The 23,091-nt window shown below is 54.4% G+C and overlaps 1 protein-coding gene across 5 annotated transcripts in view; it reads right to left on the reverse strand.

Moving 5' to 3' along the window:
- Positions 1–767: 767 nt before the first annotated feature.
- The window catches only part of GNG7 (G protein subunit gamma 7), a 137,381-nt gene continuing 115,057 nt past the window's right edge, over positions 768–23,091 (reverse strand). For 4 of the 5 annotated variants that reach the window (XM_043466176.1, XM_043466172.1, XM_043466177.1 and 1 more), the window contains 2 exons: positions 7,576–7,694; positions 768–4,122 (listed from right to left, as the gene is read on the reverse strand). In XM_043466176.1, the coding sequence (XP_043322111.1) occupies positions 3,997–4,122; positions 7,576–7,656 (207 nt within the window). In that variant the 5' untranslated portion in view covers positions 7,657–7,694 and the 3' untranslated portion in view covers positions 768–3,996. Of the gene's footprint in view, positions 4,123–7,575; positions 7,695–19,158; positions 19,213–23,091 lie in introns of all 5 variants that reach the window. The other variant, XM_043466175.1, reaches the window with a different exon arrangement.

Here is a 23,091-nt window from a genome sequence, read left to right on the forward strand (position 1 = left end):
CCCACTCGCCACAACTAGGGAAAGCCCACATGCAGCAACAGAGACCCACCACAGTAAAAAAAAAAAGAAATCTTAAGCAAAGACTCTGCACTTCCACTGCAAGGAACTGAGGTCCTGCATGTCGTACAGCCAAAAAATAAGTAAAGTAAATTTAAGTAAGCGTCTTTAGGGGAAAAAACAAGATTTAACTCTTTGTGATGTGCTGTGAGGTGGGGCCAAGAGCCCCTCCTCTTCTTCCTGGGAGTCTGGGTGATGGAGAGCAGGAAGGGGCGAGATTAAGATTTTCCCGGGCTCCAAGTTCTCAGAGGAGCATGGTGCTTTCCCACGACCCTCAAACCTTGGGGCCCACGGCTCACACGTGCCAGAACCTCAGATAGCTTCCCTCTGAATTCTCTAGCTGGCTTCCCTGGTGGCTCAGTGGTAAGCAATCCACCTGCCAATGCAGGAGGTGCGGGCTCGATTCCTGAGTTGGGAAGATCCGCTGGAGAATGGACTGTCTACCCACTCCAGTGAAATTCCATGGACAGAGGAGCCTGGTGGGTTACAGCCCATGGGGTCACAAAAGAGTCGGACACGATTTAGTGACTAATCAACACAGTACATTCTCTAACCAGAGGTCAGAAACTGAAGGTGACTTGTCTGCCTCTTGGTGTGGGGGAGTTGGGGTGGCACCACTCACTGTCACCACTGCGGAAGCCGAGCCCACACACCCCTCCCGGTCCCCACAAGCAGTAGCCAGGGAGCCAAGGAAGGGCTGGAGGCGGGAGGAAAGGAGCAGTGAGCCTTTTTATTGTGGATTAATACACTCGGTAGTAACAATTCCACACGATATTAAAACACTGCAGGAAAGTGGGTGTGGCACACCTGGAATTTTCTTTTTTTTTTTTTTAAATCAGAAATAAAAACCACTGGACATCCACGTACAGATGGGGTAGAACCTGCTAGAACCACAGATTGCTTCTGAGAACCTGGTGACCAGTCTTTACAACATTTGGCAATAGTCTCCGGGGACGGGGATGGGGGCGGGTGGGGGGGAAGTGGGCAGGGTATCGAAGTATGGCTTCTTTTCAGGGGACCCAGCCGCAGGCTCTTGAAGGACAAGTGACCTGTGGTGGCCTCCCCATGGCCCCGAAACTGCCCCTGATCACCCAGGCTCAGGGCAGAGGTCTAATGACTGTTTCCTGCCCGCCAGGAGGCTGGAGCTGCCTGAGCTGCCTGGAGGCCCAGTGAGTGCCAGACAGGGCGGCCAGGACATCAGAGGGAGAAAAAGCACCTTCTGCATTCCCATGGGGTGGAGGTCACAATTGAGTCACTTCGTTCTGGGCCTGGGGGTTGCCTTTGGAGAGGAAGGGGCAGCGGCACGCAATGGGGGCTGGGCCAGGCCCAGGGAAGCACTGCAGGCCGCAGAGGGGAGACTCAGCCATTGCCCAGCACTGCCTTTTGTGGGTGCGTGTGTACCTAATTCCCTCGGGATGTGGCTGAGAGGCACTGGCCTTATGGGGCACTTACAGTCTCCAAGACACCCTGAAAACTGTTTTCCTGCCGACAGGCATGCCAGAAAAGCATAAGCAGAACAGTGTCCTGTGTGCCCAGATGCTCCAGGCCTACCCTAGGGACTGTGATGTTGAAGAGGAAAAATAAAAAAGGAAAAAAGCGTTTTTTCCTCTGCTGGAAGGAAGCCCACAGCAGGGTTCCTACTGCCTGCCACCTCCCTAGGCTCTGAGGCTGTGGGTGGGTACCTGGGAGGCAGCTGGGCGGGTGTGGCCATGGGGTGGGGGCACAGTGGTCCCCACGCTCTCTGGGTCTCAGTTTACCCAGACCACTGAATCCCTGGGGTCTCAACTAGGGGACAGGGTGGGAACTCTAGCCCAGATCTGATTTTGCCTCAGGGTTTGAGGGGGTGGGTGGCCATCAGCTGGCTGAGCCTGGAGCCAGCGATGGGGCTGCTGAACTCAGGTTTCCCCCCACCCCTCTGCCAGGGGTCCTGAGCTTTGCTTTCTGCTGGCTTCTCCAGGGTCACTCGGCGGGGACACATGGTGGTGCTGGGCTTGGCACAACTGGCAGGGCAGGGGCTGGAGAGAGGGGCAGGTCTGGGTCCGGCTTCTCCCAATGAGATCAGGACCACTTGTCCTCTTTGGGGCCCGGCGGTGGGAGCCTGGGTCAGTGGGGGCTCGGGAAGAAGGCTGGGCGTGCGCAGACCAAGCTCTGGCTCAAGGGATTAAGGCTTCTGTCCCAGAGCGAAGGGTGACGGGTCAGCAGATGGCTCGTGGGCTGCCCTTGCTGCTCCTCTGCCCCTCAGGCTGAGCCCCACTGTGCCCTGGCTGCCCCCACCCCCACCCCTGGGGTGTGCCCACGGTTTCTGGAATAGGCTTTGTTCCATCCTGCTGTTTTGCCAAGGGTGGGCAGGTGGGGCCTCCCCACCCGGGGCTGCAGTGTAGGGGTCAGGGGCTCGGGGGCTTTTCCCAGTCCAATTGCAGGTGCGGGGGAGCCAGGCTCCCTGAGGCCCCAGGTGCTCCCGGACCAGCCGGAGAGAGCTGGGTGCTGGGGGAGGGGAGCTCGGCCCTGGGTCTGCACTCATGGGGTGCTGGGCATCCCACCAGCCTGTGCAGCCAGGCGAGGTCTGAGCCCAGGGGCATGAGAGGAGCAGAGGCTGTGGGTCCTGCCATCCCATGTGCCTTGGGCTGGCTGCCCAGGACCCTCGCGCTTAGCCTGGGAGCCTGACACCCCTGGCCGTAGGAGCGGGCAGCCTCTGGAGCTCAGGCTGTGGGGTCCTGGCGGCTGCAGGTGGCCCTGGCAGGTGAGGAGGGCAGGTGTGCATTCGGCCAGTCCTCCAGCCTCCTGCTCCTTGAACCGTCCATATCACAGCATAGGAAACAGCCATTGTAAAAAGCCCCCGCCCCGTCCATCACTGGCCACGCCAGGACACCTTACAAACACTCCGGGTGGTCGGGTGTGAGGGGGAGTGGAGCGCGGCAAGCGCCTCTCCATGTCTGGGCAGAGGCTCCCATCTCCGCGGCTTCTGCAGCAACTTTCAGACAATCTCACACCTTTTCAAACCCGGAAGCACCAGGCGCCCCGGGCAGGTCTCCCCAGGTGGCATTTCTGTTGGAAAAATGGCCATGGAGATGCAGAAAGCAGAACAAAACAAAACACGGAGAAGCTAAACAGGGCCGTGGCCTCTTAGCTGCCCACGCCAAAGTCTCCTGCTTAAAACTAAAGAAAACACAGCTGGACATCTCAGTGGCCCGGGGCACAAGCTGAAAGTCCCTTTCTGGGGTGGGCGGGAGCCGCAGCGTGGCTGGAGGGTGACGCTGGCCAGAGGAAAGCCACGCAGCGGGGTGGCCCTGGGGGACAGTGTTTGACGGGCAGAGCTGCCCTCCGGGCCCCTACAATCCACGTGTGCATTGTTACATGACCCAGCTTCGCCTCAGATTCAGCCGATGACGCCTGATCTTAGTGGTATGGAATTACAAGGTTTTAAATGAAAAGGAGAAAAATTTCCGCAAAAGGGTGCATAATGTCCCTCCCCCCCAACTCCCACCCAATGTTACTCCGCTAAACAGCCTCCCACCTCCCCAGAAAAGCATCACATCATCCACTTGGCAGAAGTCTTCCCAAATGGCCAAGGGTGTGAGACTTGCTACCTGCCTGGGCCGCCCACGCCAGTGGTGGATTCACCCACCTCCTTCCCTTCCCCCCTCCGGCCCAGTTCCGCCCCAACCACGATTCAAATGGCAGTTCAGTTTTCAGAAATTGTCACCACATCGCTGGGGCATGTCAGCTATTCCCCATCGGAAGTGGTGGTGAAGCCCGACCCCTGACGGGGCTGCGATACTGGGTCTGGTAATCCATTTGAACCCAGACACTAAATTTTACTCCATGTGGGCAGTGGTGACTGTTTGCATTTCTTTCGGAATTAAGAGTTTTCCTTGATTTGATGCCCTGGCTGGGGGAAGGGGAGCGGGGTGGAGGAGTTGAGCGAGCGAGACAACCAAGCTATAGGATAATACAAGGCTTCTTGTCCTTAAAGGGGTTCTCGGAGGCAGGGACTCCCACCAGCAGGGGGTCGTTCCGGGCGTGCTGCTCACAGTAGCTCATGAGTTCGGAGGAGGCTTTGGAGACCTGGGTGTGGGCACAGGAGGAGAGAGGAAAGATGAGAAAGCGCCGAGGCTCCGTGTCCCCAGAAGCCAAAAGACGGAGACAACCCTAGTGCCCGTCACCTGAAGACACACACCGTGTCCCACACACAGGGGAGCACCACTCAGCCACAGAAAGGAGAGAAGCCCCGACACTTGGTACCACGTGGATGGACCCTGAGGACACGATGCTCAGTGAGAGAAGCAGACACAGAAGGACACACAGGGTGTGACTCCACTGATGGGAAACGTGCAGAACAGGCCAATCCACAGACGCAGAGAGTGGGTTCCTGGTTGTCAGGGGCTGGGGTGCTAGTGGGGACGGTGACTGTTAACGGAGAGGGGGGCTTCTTTTTGGGGGTGATGGAATGTTCTGGAATTAGGTGGCGCTGATGGTTACACAGCACTGTCAACACACAAAATATCATTAGTGGTCAATTTTATGCGTGTTCTACTGGAATTTTAAGATTAAAGAAGCAGCCGCAGGACTGAACCCCCTCCAGCAGAGCTTGTGTGGAGTCTGAAGGGAAGGTCAGGGGAGGGTTGGGTCTAAGTCTCCATGTCCGTCCAAGAAAGGACCTGATGGGGGAGAGCCCGGATGGCAGGTGGACCAGCATGGGGGACAGGCCCTTCAGTGGTTGATTCCTACGCTGTCTGACCAGTGGGGTTGCCATGACCATGGTGAGGAAGCTGACACTTAGGACCCTCTGCATCAGGGTCCCCAGAAGAAGAGGGAGAAGAGGAAGGGACTGCCTAACCGGCGCTGGGGAGGCTGACCTGGGGAGAGCAGTGTCTGGTGTCCAGTGCAGGGAGGGCAGGGGTGGGGGCAGGCTGCACTGTCCAGGCTGCCCACTCCAGCCCCGTTTTGAGTCTTGGGTGCGGCACATCTCTGCGGCCCCAGCCCTTGACTCTTTGGCAGTCCCCTCCCCACCCGTAGAAGCGGCGGGCAGGGGTTCTCTGGAAAGTCTGCAGAGGAGCCTCTGCGTGGGCCCCCGGCTCGGATTCTGTTGCTCCGCCTGGATCCCTGGAGACAGGATGCCATGTGCCTTCAGCCTCGGCTCCCTGCCTCTCCCTCGGGCTGGCCCTGCCGTCCCTGGTCGCCGTCTTGGGGCCACAAAACCTCAGGAGCGACTGGGAGGGAGATGGGTCATGCCCGACTCTGCTCCTCCCCACGTTCAAAGGCTGCCGGGGAGCCCTCCCAACATCAAACGGGTGGGTGAGTCAGCAATCTCTGCCAGGGCTGGGACTGGCGGAGGAAACCACTTCAACCAGGCTGCTCTGTCTTCAGCCTTGAGGAATGCTTTGAGTGCTCAGAGTCCTGGAACATTCAGACGCCTCGTGGGGGGCCCCCCAACCCCACCCGGGGGTTGCAGCGACCTCCTTCCACCTGGCTGGGCTGGAGGTGCAAGGCTCTCAAAGATCCTCCCCTTCCCACCACAGGGCCACGGGGCGAGTGTTTGCACTGAGCAATGACAGAAGATGACGGTGCTGGGAGAGGCAAACCCTGAACAAACACGTGGGTGATGGCTGATTTTATGTGTTCACTTGGTGAGGCCATGGGTACCTGGCTGTCTGGTCAAAGGCCAATCTAGATGTCTCTTATTGTTGTTGTTTGGTCGCTCAGTCGTGTCCAACTCTTTGAGACCCCATGGACCTGTAGCCCACCAGGCTCCTCTGTCCATGGGATTTCCCAGGCAAGAATACTGGAGAGGCTGGGATGCCATTTCCTTCTCCAGGGGATCTTCCCAACCCAGGAATTGAACTGGGGTCTCCTGCATTGCAGGTGGATTCTTTACCAGCTGAGCTACCAGGGATGAGATTAACGTTTAAATTTAGACGAGATTAACATTTAAATTGATGGACTTTGAATAAAGCAGATCACATGCCCTAATGTGGGTGGGCCGCATCTGATCAGTTGAAGACCTTCAGAGAAAAGACTGCTTGATGGCCTTGGGGCTCGAGCTCTTGGGAGGAGCAGCAGCTCTTCCCTGGGTCTCCAGCCCATCGTCCAGCCCTGCAGACTTCAGAACTGCCAGTTCCATGATTGCGTGACCTAGTGCTTTAAACTGCCTCTCATGCTCCCTCTCTCTCTGTAATATATCATCATATATCTCTGACTAATGCAGTGGGCAGTTGGAGCCTGGCTAATGAGGGAGCGTAAACCACCAGTGTCTTCCAGACAGAGACTCCCTGGCCCTCGCCCGGCCACCTGCAAGCTGGGGTCTGTGGCAGGAGTCAGCTGCTTGGAGGCGGCTCGGTATCCTTGGCAAAGTGGACACAGGTTTGGTGAGAAGATGATTTTGAAAAGTGGCACACACCTTTCTTGTGTAAGAGGGCATGATTGGCCCATTGGTCCTTAATCTTTGAAAGCTCTGGATGTCATCCTGATGTCCACTTGTGGACTTAAGATGCAGCTATATAAATACATGTATCCCTCCACACATGGGAGCATCACTCAGCCATGAAAAGGAGAGAAGTCCTGACACTCACTACCACGTGGACAGACCCTGAAAACACAATGCTCAGTGAGAGAAGCAGACACAGAAGAACACACGGGGTGTGATTCCACTGATGGGAAACGTGCAGAGCAGGCAGATCCACGGACACAGAGAGTGGGTTCCTGGTTGTCAGCCTTGTCTGGGCTGGGGAGGGGATGGGGGTGACTGCTAATGGGGACAAGGTTTCTTTTGGGGGTGATGGAATGTTCTGCAATTAGTCATGATGGTTGCACAACATTTTCAGTTCACCAAATGCCACTGAATTGTGCACTTTAAAAATGGTTAACTTTATACAAATAATTAAAAAGGAAAAGCCTGCCAAGCTCACTGCCCAATTATGCAGTATCTTATTTGTTTTGCATGTTCCTGGTCCCTGATGGGTTAAGCATTTGTGAGGAGGAACTGCTTGTCCTTTTTCTTAGCATAAAAATCAAACATGCTTATTTCCAAAAATGCAATCCATGCAGAAATGGCAAAAGTAAACATTGAAAGGCCCCGTGTCCTCCCTCGCCCAGGGCCGGGTCTCTGACTTCTCTCTGCATCTATCACAAGGGAGTGACACAGAGCTCTGAGAATGAGGGGCCAGAAGAGAAAGCGCCTGCCTTATGCTCACCCTCTTGGAGGGGCCCCATCTGGCCTTCTCTGGGGCCATCCAGGGATGGACCCCAAGGGCTGAAGTGGGCTCACAACAGACCTTGAGACCTGCCTCTGGTCTCACCGTGTTTATGAAGCACACTGGCACATCTATCCTCACAACAACCCACAACCTGGCTTAATAGGAGGTGTGTCTTTCTGCTGAGACAATGGAGGCTCAGAGAGGCTAGGCGAGTGGCCCAAGGTCACACAGCAAGAGGCACAGTCAAGTGCAAAACCCTCTGTCATGCTAGCCTCTGTGCCCACCCTTTGCTGTGGGTGTGTTCAGCGGCCCCTCCCCTACTCACCTTAATGCGCTCGATCCCAGCTTCAATGCGGAGCTGCTCCACCAGCTTCCGAGCCTGGGCTATGTTGTTAGTGGCTGACATTGTCTGCCATCAGCTCTGGGCCTCCGTCGTCCAGAGAGCTGGGTGGGGAACAGATGGACATGTAAACTGACTCGTAAAGTTCTGGGACTGCAGGTGGGGGATGGCGAGGAGGGGTGCGCCCCTGTTCCCCAGGCTGGGCCCCAGGCTGGGGCCCCTAGCCTGGCCACCCTGCAGTCATGATGCCTCTGTCCCCTGGGTCATGGTGGGTGTGTGCATGTCCTTCAGCCATGTCGTGTCCAACTCTTTGCAACCCCATAGGCTGTAGCCTGACAGGCTCCTCTGTCCCTGGGGATTCTCCAGGCAAGAATACTGGAGTGGGTTGCCATGCTCTCCTCCGGGTGAGCTTCCCAACCCAGGGATTGAACCCAGCCCTGGTGAGAGGTCTGGCCCAGAGCACCTTTTCCCAGTCCCCTCCATGGTTGGTCGGGAGTGAGTGCTCCCAGGACGTGACCACCCAAGGGCCCCAGGAGAGCTCACAGCCCCACTCCTGGCTGACTCAGAATGGGGGGACTTTCTCTGATTCCTGCACCTGCTCCTCCCCCAACATGGCTGGCACTGAGGCCGGTCATTCTCTCTAGGGGGCTGTCCTAGGCCTTGTGGGGTGTAGACCAGCCCTCTGGATGCCAAGAGCGCCTCCAGTGTGACAACCAGTAATGTTCCCAGATATGGCCCAATGTCTGCTGGAGGCAGAGTTGCCCGGGGCTCGACCCCTGGCCCTGGATGCAGGCAGATTACGTGAGCAGCCTATACCCATGGGTCCTGGGTACCCTACTCTTCCTCTGGAGGGCCTGGGCCAGCTTCCTGCCTTCATTTGGTCATATGTCCAGTGAATTGAAATATAATTAAATATAAAATGTCTTGGGACTTCCCTGGTGGTCCAGTGGTTAGGACTCCTAGCTCCCAATGCAGGGGGCCTGGGTTAGGTCCCTGGTCAGGGAACTAGATCCCACATGCCACAACTCAGAGTCCTCATGCTGCAACTAAATAAAAAAGATCCTGCATGCCACAACAAGATCGATGATCCTCTGTGCCTCAGCTAAAACCTGGAGTGACCAAATAAACAAATATTTTTCAAAAAACCCATTTTCACCTGACTTACATCCATGTTCAATTAGTTATGAGAGTGCTCTTTAGATGAGACCATATGGTATGGAGGGCTTCCCTGGTGGCTCAGACGGTAAAGAATCCAGCAGCAATGTGGGAGCCCTGGGTTCGATCCATGGGTTGGGAACATCCCCTGGAGGAGGGCACAGCAACCTACTTCAATATTCTTGCCTGGAGAATCCCCATGGACAGAGGAGCCTGCTGGGCTACAGTCCATGGGGTTGCAAAGAGTCAGACACGACTGAGCAACTAAGCAAACATATATAGTCATGCAAAATTTTTTTCTTTTCCTTAAGGTGGTTAAAAATCCTACCTATTTCATCCAATCCATGTTTAGTGAGCCCTAGGATAGAGGTTCTCAATTGAGATCATCCTGCCCCCTGTGGATACTGGGTGATGTCTGGAGACATCTGTGGTCGTCAGAACCTGGGATGTTGCTCAGCCCTGACAGTGCCCAGGGCGGCCCCCCACAGTGGATGACCCAGCCCCAAATGTTGACAGCTCCAAGGCTGTGAAATGGAATCTAATCCCAACTCACACTAGACAGTAGGATAAACCCTCGATGGTCAGATGGTGTGAACCAGGGTGACTCCAGCGTCTGTGAGTCACCTACCCTCTCTCCCACTCAGACATGTATTTATTTATTTATTTGGCTCCTCTGTACCCTCGCAGGATATTAGTTCCTGGGCCACGACTTGAATCTGGGCCCATGGCAGCGAAAGTGTGGAGTCCTAGCCACTGCTGGACTCTACCTGGGAATCCCTGAGGTGTGTATTTAGGTGTGAGCAGCATCTGAGGACCTCAGGGATCACATGGTCAAGGAACCCAGTGTCCTGTGGGGTCCACTGGATCCCTAACCCAGGGCTCTCACCCAGAGAGATCCTGTCCCCAGGAACACTGGGCGACGTCTGGGGATGTCTGTGGTTGTCATGACAGGGGGAGGGGCTTCTGGCATTGAGATCATAGCAGAGAATGACCTAACCCCAGTGAGCGCATTGTCTGGGTTGAGAAAGCTCCCAGTGGGTCTCCATGGTATTAGTTGGATATGGAGTATGCAAAGCCCAGGTTCAGGAGCCCAAATTCGTGGGTCCCAGGGAGCCGCCTGGCCAGGCTGGCACTGAGCCAGGTCATTCAGCAGCAGTATGTGCTTCAGTCATGATCCACTGCGCCTCTGTCTGTTTTCCAGTCAGTACACAGGGGCAGTTGCCGAAAAGGAAAGGCAGATTCCAGGTTTTCAAAAAATTTCCCACTGGGCAATAAAAAGGAATAGACTGGGACTTCCCTGGTGGGCCAGGGGCTAAGACTGCACTCCCAATGCAGGGGGCCTGGGTTCGATCCCTGGTCAGGGAACTAGAGCCCACATGCCTCAACTAAAGATCCCCTGTGCTGAAATGAAGACTGAAGACTCAGCGTGTTGCAACTAAGACCTGGCATAGCCAAATAAATATTAAAAACAACAACAACAAAAGGAATGCACTGTGGAAGTGTACGTCCTGGATGGCCCTCCAAGAAATCGCTCGAAGTGAAAAGGGGAGCCCCCAGAGTCACATGCTGTGTGGTTCTGCATACAGAACATCTCTGAGATGTCAAGGTAGTAGAGATAAGGAGGGATTCCTGGTTTCCGGGGGGCGGTGGCCTGGGGAGGGGTCTGGGTAGACAGGTGCACACCAGGGGTCCTCACTCAAGAGCCAAGTATCCTGACTGTGTGTGTGTGTGTGGGGGGGGTCACGGGTCTGCCAGGGTGGGGGATGAACTGGCAAAGATCTTAGTACATGCACACAAGTCAAACCGCAGGAATCTGTGTCAACAGGTGATACAGGGCCTTTCTGTCAGTGATCTGATATAACTGTGTGAATCTACAGTGATCTCAATCCAAGTTTCCATTAAAAAAAAAAAAAATCCCTTCTGTGCTGCTGCCTGCCCGCCTGCCTCTCTGCCAGACATCCCGGCCCCTCTCTGGGCCAGAAAAGGCCTGAATGTGTCTGCTCCCGGCGCGCGGGGCCCACGTGTGGGCTCCCGGAGTGCTCTGATTCAGCACAGTGCTTCAAAGCGGCCACAAAACATCCAGCTCAGGGAAAACCACCCTTGGTTCAACTTAAAAATACCGAAATTACTCAGTGCTAAATATAGACGCTGACAGAGAACAAACGGGGTGGCCCCATGGCATGTTTTCCTTGGAAGGCTGGGGAGTCCTGCTCAGCACCCACACTTGGAATGTCCACCAGGGCCCTGGGAGCCCAGAACACCCTGTGGGGCCACCCCAACCATGGCCTCCCTCGTGGGCACTAAGCCCCTCAGCGCTGCTGGCTTCCTCTTCTGGGCATGAAACCCTTGAGATGCCCTCCGGGCTAGGTTATAACCCCGGACACCTGGGGATGGCCCCAGGGGGCTTCCTTGGGCTTTGTGTGCTGTGTGCAGGTATGTGTGCACACATGTGTGCATGAGTGCGTCTGTGTCTGTGCATGCATGCCTATGTGTCTATGAGTTTGTGTGTGCATGCATGTGCGTCAGCATGTATCCATGTGTGGGCATGAGTGGCTGAGACCAGACATGGCCATGGCACGGCTACATAGACAGCAGACTGAAGCCTGGTCCTGGCAGAGGCAGGCCCAGCCCAGCCTCACCGCGTGTCCCTGGGGTTAGGTCAACTCCCTCGGGCAGGCACAGGCGCTGAGTCAGCCCAGGAACATTCCTCACCACACGTGACGCCCCAGGCACCTGACCTGGCCAGGCCTGCCTGGGCCCAGCGGAGTCTTGGAAGTCCCTTTGACGCCAGGCAGGGCCTTGGGAAGCTGCGGGGGGAGAAGGTGGGAGCGGGCCCTCCAGGAGGGAGTGAGGAGGCGGTTGGAGCTGCAAACCGTGGTCAGGTTCCCGCCTGGGGAGAGGCCAGTTCAGGCCTGGTGAGGCCACGGGCATGACTTGGGGGTGAGGTTTGCCTAAAAATAGAAGCTTAACAGACGCCACTGGGCCCTGGCTGGCCTCCCAGTAAAGGGCCGGGAAGTCACTGGGGTCAGGCGGGCTCCCACAGAAGCGTTGAGGGCGTGTGGCAGAGAGGCAAAGGCTGTGTGGGCCAGAGCGCCCAGGAGGCTTTGTGAGCTGGGCTGATGACAGACAGGGTCAACCCTGAGCACTACAGACCCCAACCTGGGTGCCAGGCCCCAGTGCACATGAGGATCAGCCATAACCAGGGGAGGACAATGATTCTCCACAGTGGGCTGCAGGATGGCTGGATGGGGGGACACCTCGTTTGAACAGGGTCACCTCAGGCCCTGCTCACACTAAGGCTGGATCACTCTCTGTGGGGATATGTCCTGGGAGCTGTGGGGTGTGGAGCAGCCTCCCTGGCCCCTACACCCTTGATGCCAGGAGCCCCCCATCCCCTCGAGCTGTGATGAACCACAGATGTCCCCAGACACCACCCAATGTCCCCTGGGAGCAGGATTTAAAGCTTTAGTGGAACTCTCTTATCAGAAGACCCTCTGCAGCTAAAAGAGATTCTTTTAGGAAAATACAAACAGTTTTTTCGGAACTGAGATGGTTCAGCTTGAAGTGAAGTGGTACTGAGCAGAACAGAAGTTTGTTTCCAAACAGGTTTTAAATTTCTTAGCATCTGGGAATTCCCTGGCATTCCAGTACTTGGGACTCCACGCTTTCACTGTGGAGTCGGTGGGTTCAATCCTTGGTCGGGGAACTAAGATCCCACAAGTGGTTCGGCCTGGCAACAACAGCAAAATATGAGATAAAATTTCTTAGTATCCAACAACCTGGCTGGGAGAAGTCACACAGGGTCAGTGGCTCCCTTGAACTTAACCAACAACACCTCTGAAGCGGGAGCGAGTGCAGCCTTCCCGGTGGGGGTGGGGGCAGGGTGGGAGGCAGAGGTCTTGCAGAAAGAGCAGACCTGAATTCTGCCCCAGATTCCCAAGCTGTGCGGCTCTAAGCCACAGTTAGCTTTGCTCAGTGCTCAGAGCGACACCCCCTCTCAAGCACTGGGCCTGGCCAACCTCCAGGTCCCCAAGTTCCTATGCTGGGGGTCAGGGACCCTTGAGGTCGGCAGCCATGGCGGGCCAGCCCTACAAACACAGCTGCCGGGGAGACGGGATGAGAGACAAGGTGACCTAGACCTCCTGTGCCCAACCAACGTGGACCGGCAGGTTTGCTGGAAGCTGTTGAGAAATCTTGCTCCTTGCGCAGTTTGCTGGCAGCTTGGTGGCCACTCCCCTCACCTGCCCAGGGGCCAGGCAGGGCAGGGTGTCACAAAGGATGGGGGGGAGAGAGGGGCAGAGTTTGAAGTGAATCGAGTTAAAACTAGGAGTGGATGGAATCAGTAGCAGAGTCAGAGATGGAGAGATGTAGATGGCCTATTTCCTCCGCCAGCCTGAATGCCTGCAGGGCCCTCCCCTTGAGCTCAGAAGCAGAGGTGAGACTGAGGTGAGACTTCCAGCTGGGCTCGGAGCCCACGACACCGGTCACGTCCAGCCACTTTCCTGCCATCTTTGGACATGGTTACTGGCCTTTTCCTGGTAGGTGATCCTCGGTTGTGAAACTCTCCTGCTAAGTCCACAGAGCCTCTGGTCTCAGTCCAGGGGATGAGACTGCCTCCCCGTTCCTAAAGATAAAGTCTGGAAATGGGAGACCCTGGACTCACAGCCTGGCTCTGCCCTGGCCTGGGGCTGGGCTTCCTCAACTGGAGAAGAGGGCAGATGTTCTAAGAGCTGAGAATAGGACTTCCCAGGTGGTCTAGTGGTTAACACTCCACCTTTCAACGCAGAGGATGTAGGTTCGATCCCTGGTCGGGGAACTAAGATCTCACATGCCCTGCGGCAACTAAGCCCATGAGCCACAACTACTGAAGTCTGTACTCCCTAGAGCCTGTGCTCTGCTACTGCAGAGTAGCCCCTGCTTGCCACAACTAGAGAAAGCCTACGTGCAGCAACAAAGACCCAGTGGAGCCAGAAATAAATAAAGTAAAAAGTAAAAGTCAAGGGCTTCCCTAGTTAAGAATCGCCTTGTAATGCAAGGGACACTGGTTCCATTCCTCATCTGGGGAGATCCCACATGCTTCGGGGCAACTGAGCCCATGCAGCACAGCTACTGAAGCCCCTGCACCCTAGAGCCCATGCTCCGCAACAAGAGAAGCCATTTCAGTGAGAAGCCTGTGCATCGCAACAAAGAGTAGACCCCACTTACTGTAACAAAGACCCACCAAGCCAAAGAAATAAATAAATCTTAAAAAAACTAATAAAAGCTGAGACTGGATCCCCATTGGTCATTCTGTGGCTCTAAGATCACAATGATCTATGTCCCTGGCCTCCTCCTTAGCCATCTGGACCTTGAATAAACCTTTCTCTCTGCAGATTCCACTTGCACAATGGTGGCCACCCCGTGTGGACACCCTTCTGATGAGGGCAGTGGGCAGAGCTGCACAGGGTAGAGATGCTCAAAGGCACTGAAGGACCATTGAGAAAGTGAAGGATTTCCATCCCGAATCTGGGGAGGGGGATGGAAGCCCAGGAGTCTGGCTTTGGGGCTGCCTTTTCCTGGGGTGGAGGGTTTGCCAAGAGGCTGAGGGGGTCTCACAAGGCTAGGAGTACAGAGGTTGAGATCCAAGGCTTCCTGAGGGGAGACAGATTGGGGAACCCCCACCTCCTTGATATGAGCTGGGATGAGTGCTTCCTTCTAAGGAAAGGGTCCACAGGCAGCAGACAGGCCATCACGGCAATTGCAGCTGAGTTCTGAGTAACCTCAGTCCCCAACACCAGATTGATGTGACCCTAAATGCCGAGCAGAAGTAAATGGAAGTCTGTCCTTTCTGGGAGAAAACAGCATCACTTTAGGCTCCATGTTATTTCTACAAATGAGTCATCAGGCACAATATCTAGCACACAATCAGGAAAGACCAGGCAGGACTTCCCTGGTAGCCCAGTGGTTAAGACTTCACACTCCCAGTGCAGAGGGTGGGTTTGATCCCTGGTCAGGGAACTAGATCCCACATGACGCAACTATAATAAGAGTGTGTGTGCTGCAGTGAAGACTGAAGATCCCATGTGCCACAACTAAGACCAAATAAATAAATAGATATTTTTTTAAAAAGAAGAAATGACCAGGCACACAAGAAGACAAGACCATATAAATAAAAATCGGCAGAAATAACAGGCTATACCAACAGGCCCCAGGGGTTCCATACACTAAAATTGACAGAGTTTAAAATAACTATATTAACAGTGTTAAATAAGTGAGGCTGGTATTTTGGCAGCAAATTGGAAGCTAAAGAAAAAGACTGAATGGGTGTATAGAAACTGACAATATATGAAATGAACACAACAGAAGAAGCAATATCATTAAAGACAACTAAGGAGAAAATTAGTGAACCAGACGATAGCAAATATCCAGATCGAAGCATGGACCACATGAAATGAGGTAAGAGACACAGATGCAGTAAGGTATGCATGTGTGCTAAATCACTTCAGTCATGTCTGACTCTTTGAGACCCCATGGGCATGAGACAGGGATTGAACCCGTGTCTCTTATGTCTCTTGCATTGGCAGGCATGTTCTTTACCACTAGTGCTCCCTGGAAGCTCTGGTAAGGTCTGACACATGTCAGAGCTCCGGAAGTGGGAGAGAGAATGGAACAGAAGCAATCTTTGAAGAGATACTGATAAGTTCCCAAAACTGACAAAAAACAAAAACAAAAAACTCTTAAGTCACAGATTCAAGAAGCTCTAGAACCTCAGGCAGGAGAAACATTTTAGAAATGGACAGAGAAATGGCCAATGGGCACATGAAATAGTGCTCAATGATTAGTCATCAGGGCAAGAATAACTGAAAACCATCATGGAGTCTGCTTCGAAGCTGCTAGAGTGGCAAAAATCTAAAAGACCGACAACACCAAGTCCTAGCGAGGATGAAGAAACAGAAAGTTTCACACGTTACTGGCAGAACCGTGCAACTGCTCTGGAAAGCGAGTTAGCAGATTCTTATAAGGTTAATCCACCTGCCAATGCAGGAGCCTCAGGAGACACAGGTTCAATCCCTGGGTTGAGAAGATCCCCTGAAGGAGGAAATGCCCATCTACTCCAGTATTCTTGCCTGGGAAATCCCATGGAAAGAGGAGCCTGGTGGGCTATAGTCCATGGGGTCACAAAGAGTCAGACATGACTGAGCACAGCAAGGACAGATTTTATAAGGTTAAACACATACTTAACCTATGACCCAGCAATTCCACTCCTAGAGATTTACCTGAGATAAATAAAAACATATTTCCACAAAAGGACTTGTAAAAGATGTTCGTATGTCTGTATTCGTAAAAGCAAAAGCTGGAAGTAACCCAAATGCTTGTCAACAGGAGAATGGATAAACAGACTGCGGTAATTCATTCCACGGATACTCACACAATGGAAAGAACCTACTGGCAAATGAAGCTGAGTGTGTGACTCTCAAAATACTTGGTCAGGTGAAAGAAGACAGACATTAGAAATATTCTCTATCTTGACTGAGGTATTAGTGTACACAGGTGTATAGATTTGTCAAAATTAATCAAACTACCTATGTAAGATCTGTTCATTTTACTGAAGAGGAATTATACCTCAATAAAATCAGGGACTTCCCTGATGTTCTGGTGGCTAAGACTCCATGCTGTCAATGCAGGGGACCTGGGTTCAATACCTGCTAAGGGAACTAGGATCCCATAGGCAGCAACTAAGACCCAGGGCAACCAAATAAATAAATATTTTAAAAATTTAATAAAATCAGTTAATTACAAAACAAATGAACAAACATAAGGTGCTAGAGGAAAAAGGACTAACAATTTTATGGATCCAGTGAAAATTCTAGACCTAGTGAAAACAAACTTTAAGAATTAGGGTAAAACAAAGACATTTTCGGACTTCACAGGCTCAGTGATAAAGAATCTGCCTGCCAATGCAGAAGACACAGGAGATGCAGGTTCAATCCCTGGATTGAGAAGATCCCCTGGAGTAGGAAATGGCAACCCACTCGGGTATTCTTGCCTGGAAAATCCCATGGACAGAGGAGCCTAGTGGGCTACAGTCCATGGGTCCCAAAGAGTCGGACAAGACTGAACTCGCAGGCAACGATGCCAAAAGACATTTTCAGACAAATAGACTGTCACCAGCAGACCTTCCTTATTAGAAATAAAACAAAAAGATATTAGAGATAAATGACCCCAGGTGGAAGGCAAGAAGTGTAAGAGGGCGCGATAAACAAAACCAAACCAAAGTATTGAAGAAGGGGAAGAACTTGATAAAATAATTCCAAAATCTTCATGGGAAAATAAACAGGCAGTGAAAACCCTAAAAGCACTTGGACCACACGAGAATCACAAGAGCCATCAACTCGATATTTACCTCCACCCAAAAAAAAACATCATCTGAAAAAACATGTATACTGTCTACTGCAACGGGCCCAAGGCCAGAGTGATGGGGACCAGGCCAGCAGTGCCTGCTGACTTCTCCTCAGTCCAGCCCTCAGCAGCCCCAGGAAGAAACAAGACATTTCCCATCAATGGAATCACACCCTGTGCATCCTTCTGTGTCTGCTTCTTTCACTGAGCATTGTGTTCCCAGGGTCTGTCCACGTGGTAGAGAGTGTCAGGGCTTCTCTCTTTTTTGTGAGTAATATTTCCTTGTGTGCAGGGAATAACATTTTTAAGCACACACTTTCAAAGAAAAAGAAAAGCCCTCCTCACTGTTGTTGAAGTGCTCAGCTGCTCAGTCATGTCTGACTCCTTGGGACCCTATGGACTGTAGCCCGCCAGGCTCCTCTGTCCATGAGATGTTCCAGGCAAGAATACTGGAGTAGGTTGCCATTTCCTTCTCCGTGGGACCTTCCCAACCCAGGTATTGAACCCGTGTTTCTTGTGTCTCCTGGATTGGCAGCTGGATTCTTTACCACTGAGCCACCAGGGAAGCCCCTATACTATACTTGATCTCAGCCAAAAGGCCAAGAAATGGTAGCCATATATTTTCCTAACTAGGAAGCAAGTGGAAGATGGTAAAAATCAATGGTTTGTTTGACTTGGACTCAGGAATACAGGCTGTGTGTTTTGGGTTGTGGACACGCGCACTGGAGCGCTGAGCACTGCGTTTGCTGGGCAGGTGACAGAGTGCAAGGGGTGGACCTCATGTCAGGCTTCATGAAGGTGTTACTGTGCCCACTTTTTACAGATGAGGAGACAGACGGAGCCTCGAAGACATGAGTATGTTAATAACTTTCCCGAGACCACACATCATGTGGAGGTTGGGCCAGGGTTTGCATCTAATCCCCAAACCAGAGCTCCCTGGTGGGGGCAGGTCCCAACATAAAGCTCCATGCCCCCTGAACCCAGAGGCAAGCTTCGGAGGCCGCGGGACACAGTCTCTGCATCCTCCATGGCCCAGTGCATTTGGCAAAGGGTTTAGACATACAGTGATCCTGGATCTGAGGGATTGGATCCACACATGAAGGGAGGCGTCAGGACCCTCACGCGGCTTCTGTCTTTGAGGAAGGACTGTGCAGAATGCTGGGGATGCTGACGACAACTGTGTGGCCATCAGGGTCAGAGAAAACCCCAAGTGAGACGGAACAGCAGAGAGCCTCAGCATGGCGCCTCCTGTCTGTAAGTGACCCTGGGGCTCCTGGAATCCGGGACATTTTTCCCAAGACCTTGAGCAGACTGTCATGTCAGCTTCCAATGGGGCCGCACATGTGTGCCGGGGAGACCTTTGCATCATCACCTTGCACCCCCACCAGGTGTCTCAAGATCACGTCTCTCTCCCCTGGTTCCTGGTGATGCAGGCTTGGCGTTTCCTGGTGGTCGAGTCAGCTTCCTTCTGCCTCGGAGAGTCAGAAGGAGTAATGGGTGCAGACGCAGGAGCTCTCAGATGCTGTTTGCCCGCTGGGTCTTGCCAAGATGCTCAGCACGACTGTTGTGTGCCTATCCCTCATGGGGTGGGGGTGGGGGGGACGTGTGGCAAATAGGTACCCAAGACCTCAACAGGGATGGGCGGGCTGAGCCTCGGCGACCTCGTGAATAAAACCAAGAAGGAGACAGCTGGCTGGGGCGGCCCAGGCCCTGCAGGGACCCTGAGCAGCCAGGCTGATGGGAAAGAGGACTGGGCACACACCCAGGCACAGAGGGAAGCCCTGACCCGCCAGGCATGTTTCTGGTGGGCAGAAGCAGAGGCTGGCGAGAGCAGACGTGCTCCCCGGCTCAGTCTGTGATGCCATCTCCACCCTCGGCGGTGTTTTCCGGCTGCAGAGGAAGCAGTGACAGGGAGACACAAAAATGCAGGAGATCCCTCTGAATTCCGCGCATAGCTCTCATAGCTGGGAAGAGCTCCACTCCCAGCCTGCTCGTGATAAACCGAAACCCCAGCCGCTGGGGTTGCTCTCTTACCAGAAGAGAAAGAACGGGACGCCAGGGGACGCTTCTGAAAGTTGGCCGGCTGAGCTGCGTAAAAGGAAAAGAATGTGAAAAATTCTTTTCGCTGGCAGGGCAGAGGCGAGGAGCAAGGCCTCAGAAGAGCGGCGGTTCCTGGTCCTGGTGGTCCAAGAGGAGGGGTGGCTGGGGGGCCACTGGGGACCCCTCCCTGGGTGCAGGGTCTGCCTGCAGTGGGTGGACACCCAGGCACAGCCCCAGTTGTTCAGTCGCTCAGTCATGTCCGACTCTTTTCGATCTCGTGGACTGCAGCACACCAGGCTTCCCTGTGCTTCACTGTCTCCTAGAGTTTGCTCAGACTCATGTCTATTGAGTCAGTGATGCCATCTAACCATCTCATCCTCTGTCGCCCCCTTCTCCTCCAGCTCTCAATCTTTTCCAGCATCAGGGTCTTTTCCAATGAGTTGGCCTGGCTCTGAATTCTGTGCACTGAACGTGGACCTGCAGCCTGGGGGCCTCAATGTGAGACGAGCTGCTCCCTGGAAAACCTCGGCCGCCGCTTCCATAAGCACAAGATGCCAGGCCAGAGAGAAGGTGGGCTGGGACCCCCTGACTCTCAGAGTGCCCCCGCAAAAGGCCATCTACTGTCCCGAGGAGGACAGACAAGTCAGCTGACACTGGTGCTGTCCTGGGAGCTGTCGGCGGGTGGAGCAGTATTCCTGCCCCCCACCTTGGTGCCAGGAGCCCCCCAGTTGTGACAACCATAGTCATCTCCAGACATGGCCCAATGTCCCCGGGGAGGGCCACCCCTCATTTGAGAATTGGGTTAGAACCCCCAGTAGGGCCCTCACAACAATGTTTCTGCCCTGGATTTTACTATTAAAGACAATAAGGGTGGGACTTGCCTGGTCCAGTGTTTAAGGATCTGCCTTCCAATGCAGGGGACATGGCCTTTGATCCCTGTTCAGGGAACTAAGATCCCACATACTGTGGGGCAACTAAACCCACGGGCCACAACTAAGCCCATGTGCTGCAACTAGAGAGTTCACAAGCTGCAGTTAAGACCTGACACACCCAATAAATAAATAAATGTTTAAAAGAATGTATGGGGACTGTCACCTTAAAAAAAAAGAGATAAAGGGCATCAAAGGAAATGTAAGGAGGGTTTTTTTTTCTGTGTGTGTGGCAGGGCTTCCCAGGTGGCATGGTGGTAAAGAATCCGCCTGCCAATGCAGGAGACACAAGAGACTCAGGTTTGATCCCTGGGATGGGACAATTCCCTGGAGGAAGAAATGGCAACCCACTCCAGTATTCTTGCCTGGGAAATCCCATGGACAGAGGAGCCTGGTGGGTTATAGTCCACGGAGTTGCAGAGTCGGGCACAACTGAACACACACACACACACACACACGTTGGTTTCAGGGCCCATCCCGAGTCAGAGCTAATGTACCTGATCTCACTTGTGGCCTGGAGTGACCCCCTGGACCCTACTTCCTTGAGGGGGCTGACTGATGATGAGAAGGCATCTGTCACACCAGCAACCTAGCCAGGGGTCCTCAGGGCTGTGCATACCTCTTCAATGACCCCCAGTGACCTGGAGAATCCCCTTTCCTGGGGTGCGGGCAGGATCCGAGGAGAGGACGGGGGTTTGGCTCTAGGCGGGGTGGTGTCGTGTGGCATAGATGTGGGAGGGAGAGAACCTTGGTGGGCCTGCTCTTATCAGGGGAGAGAGTGTGAAGGGGACTCCGCACAAGGGAGACCCTCTGTCATTGGTTTTGAAGCTGGAGGCAGATGTGTGGCAAGACACAGGGGCAGCTCCAAGGGAAGGGGAACCCCTTGCTACAGCTGCATGGAACCGAGTTCTGGAACAATCCGAATCAGCCCCAGGTGAGGCATTCTGACAGCAGCCGGGAGAGACCCTGAGCAGAGGGGGCAGTCATACCACGACCCGACTGCCGACCTTCAGGGCCTCGAGCTGGAAGCCACGAGGTCAGTGTTGGCTCGTTATGTGGCATGGACAGCTGATACACTGGCCGGGCGAGGCCCAAGTGGGATCTCCTGACCATCGGCCTGGCCTCTTTCTAGCACTCTCCGTTCCAGATGCTGGACAATTCCAGCTGGCAGCCACTCCTCCTGCTGAGCAGGCACAGGACACGCGTTCTCTTTTGTAACGGCCCTGAGATGCTGGGGAAGCATTAAAGCCAGAGGAGTTGCTGGCAGTCTCTCCATCAGCAGCCAGCCTGTTCCCTGGGACATGAGTGCCACATGCATTTCATCTCCGAAGGCACAGGAAGTTGATCTCAGTGAATCCGAGCCCAGACAAAGCTGGCTGCCTCCAGGTGGTTCTGAGAGCCCCCTCCCCACCTCCTCATCCAGGGGGACGAGGCCATGCTGGGTGAGTCAGAGCCCAGGAAGGTGGCCTTGTTAGAGGGAGGGGAGCTGCAGGCAGCAGCAGCCTGTGTCCCAGGCCTCATCCCTGGCCTGCAGGGAGGGAAGGGGAGGCAGGCGGGAGCAGTCCGCGTCTTCAGAGAGAACAGAAACAGCCTTCATTCTGCTTTAACACTTCCAGAACTGGTAGCTTTACAGCTCACCGAGCTTCTGAATTTCGACCCCCCTCCCTGCCTGCCATGAAACAGGAAGGAAACAAAACACCCCCCCCCCCCCAAACACAAACCTCCAGCCAGACTTGACAGGAGGACAAACAAGGCCTGGGTGAGAAAGCAGGCTCCCCCATCCCTGGGGTAACCGCCCCCCCAGAACACGATGTTCAGAAGAGGAGGCGGGCTGCTGTGTGGAAAGAGGGAAAAAAATCCCAAAGCCAAACAGAACGAGATGAGGTTTGAGAGAACAGTACCTGGGCTTCTTTTAAGAACAAGCTGCCCTCCTGCAGGGCTTGGGGGGTTGGCTGGCCACTAGCTGTGCCCACATGCAAGCTGACTACCCTGTGTTTCTTACACACCTACTGTGTGCATGAGGCCTCGGCTCTGCTCGCCTTTGCGGGGGCCCCCTGCACCACAATCCATAGCATGGAAGCCCCTAAGTAGGGTGTTTCTGCAGGGATGATGTCTGGGGCATCTGTTGTTGTCACAACTGGGGGGCTCCAGGCATCAAGGGGGTGGGGCCAGGGAGGCTGCTCCAAACCCCACAGTGCTGGGGATGGGCCCTCATAGAGGATGGTCTGGCCCTCTCTCCTTCACTGTGCCTGGGGGTGGGGAGAGACCTGCTCTAGACTCCACAGAAATGGCACATGCTGGACCTTAGGGTGATAAGGTCAGAGGGAGGGGAGGGTGCCTTGCAGTGTCCCCAGCAGCTGGACGTGGGGGCCTCCTAGCCTCGCTCCCAGTCCCAAGCAGGGTCACATGCAGAGGGCCAAGGGCACCACACCGGCACTTGGACTTTGGTACGAGGGGGACCAAACCTCTTTGGCTCCCCAGCATCCTCACCCTCTCCCCACCTATCCCCCCATCCCACCCCTTCACCCACCTCTCGCCCATCCCCACCCCCTCCACCCACCTCACCCCCATCCCCATCTCCAGCCAGGGTGGCTCTGGGCTCCCCACTCCCGGCCTCGCATCTGGGCCTGAGCTTCCCCAGGATCGAGGTCACCCTGGCCTGGCCTGGGGCAGGCCAGCCATGTGACGGCCTCTGTGACCTTGAGCATGGTGACCTTTGGTGGGCCGCAGGGGCCATGAAAGACCAGCTGGGTCTCCGCCAGGCAGATGCTTCCCCACAGGAGGCCCGCACCCCCCTGGAGACCAGGGTCTTGTGACTCCCTGTCAGCTGGTCCTTTCATGCATGGGCTAAATCGGGTCCCTTGGCAGCTATTTTTAGAAAGGGCTAGAAAAAAAAGGGAATGAATGAGGTGCCCACAGGCGAGGGAAAAACAGAGCTGCAGGGCGAGTTGCCGCCCTCGGCCGGAGCCCGGAGGCGGGCGGACAATGTGCCGCGGTG

The sequence above is a fragment of the Cervus canadensis genome, chromosome 4 (assembly GCF_019320065.1).
Source record: "Cervus canadensis isolate Bull #8, Minnesota chromosome 4, ASM1932006v1, whole genome shotgun sequence".
Lineage (NCBI taxonomy): Eukaryota > Metazoa > Chordata > Mammalia > Artiodactyla > Cervidae > Cervus > Cervus canadensis.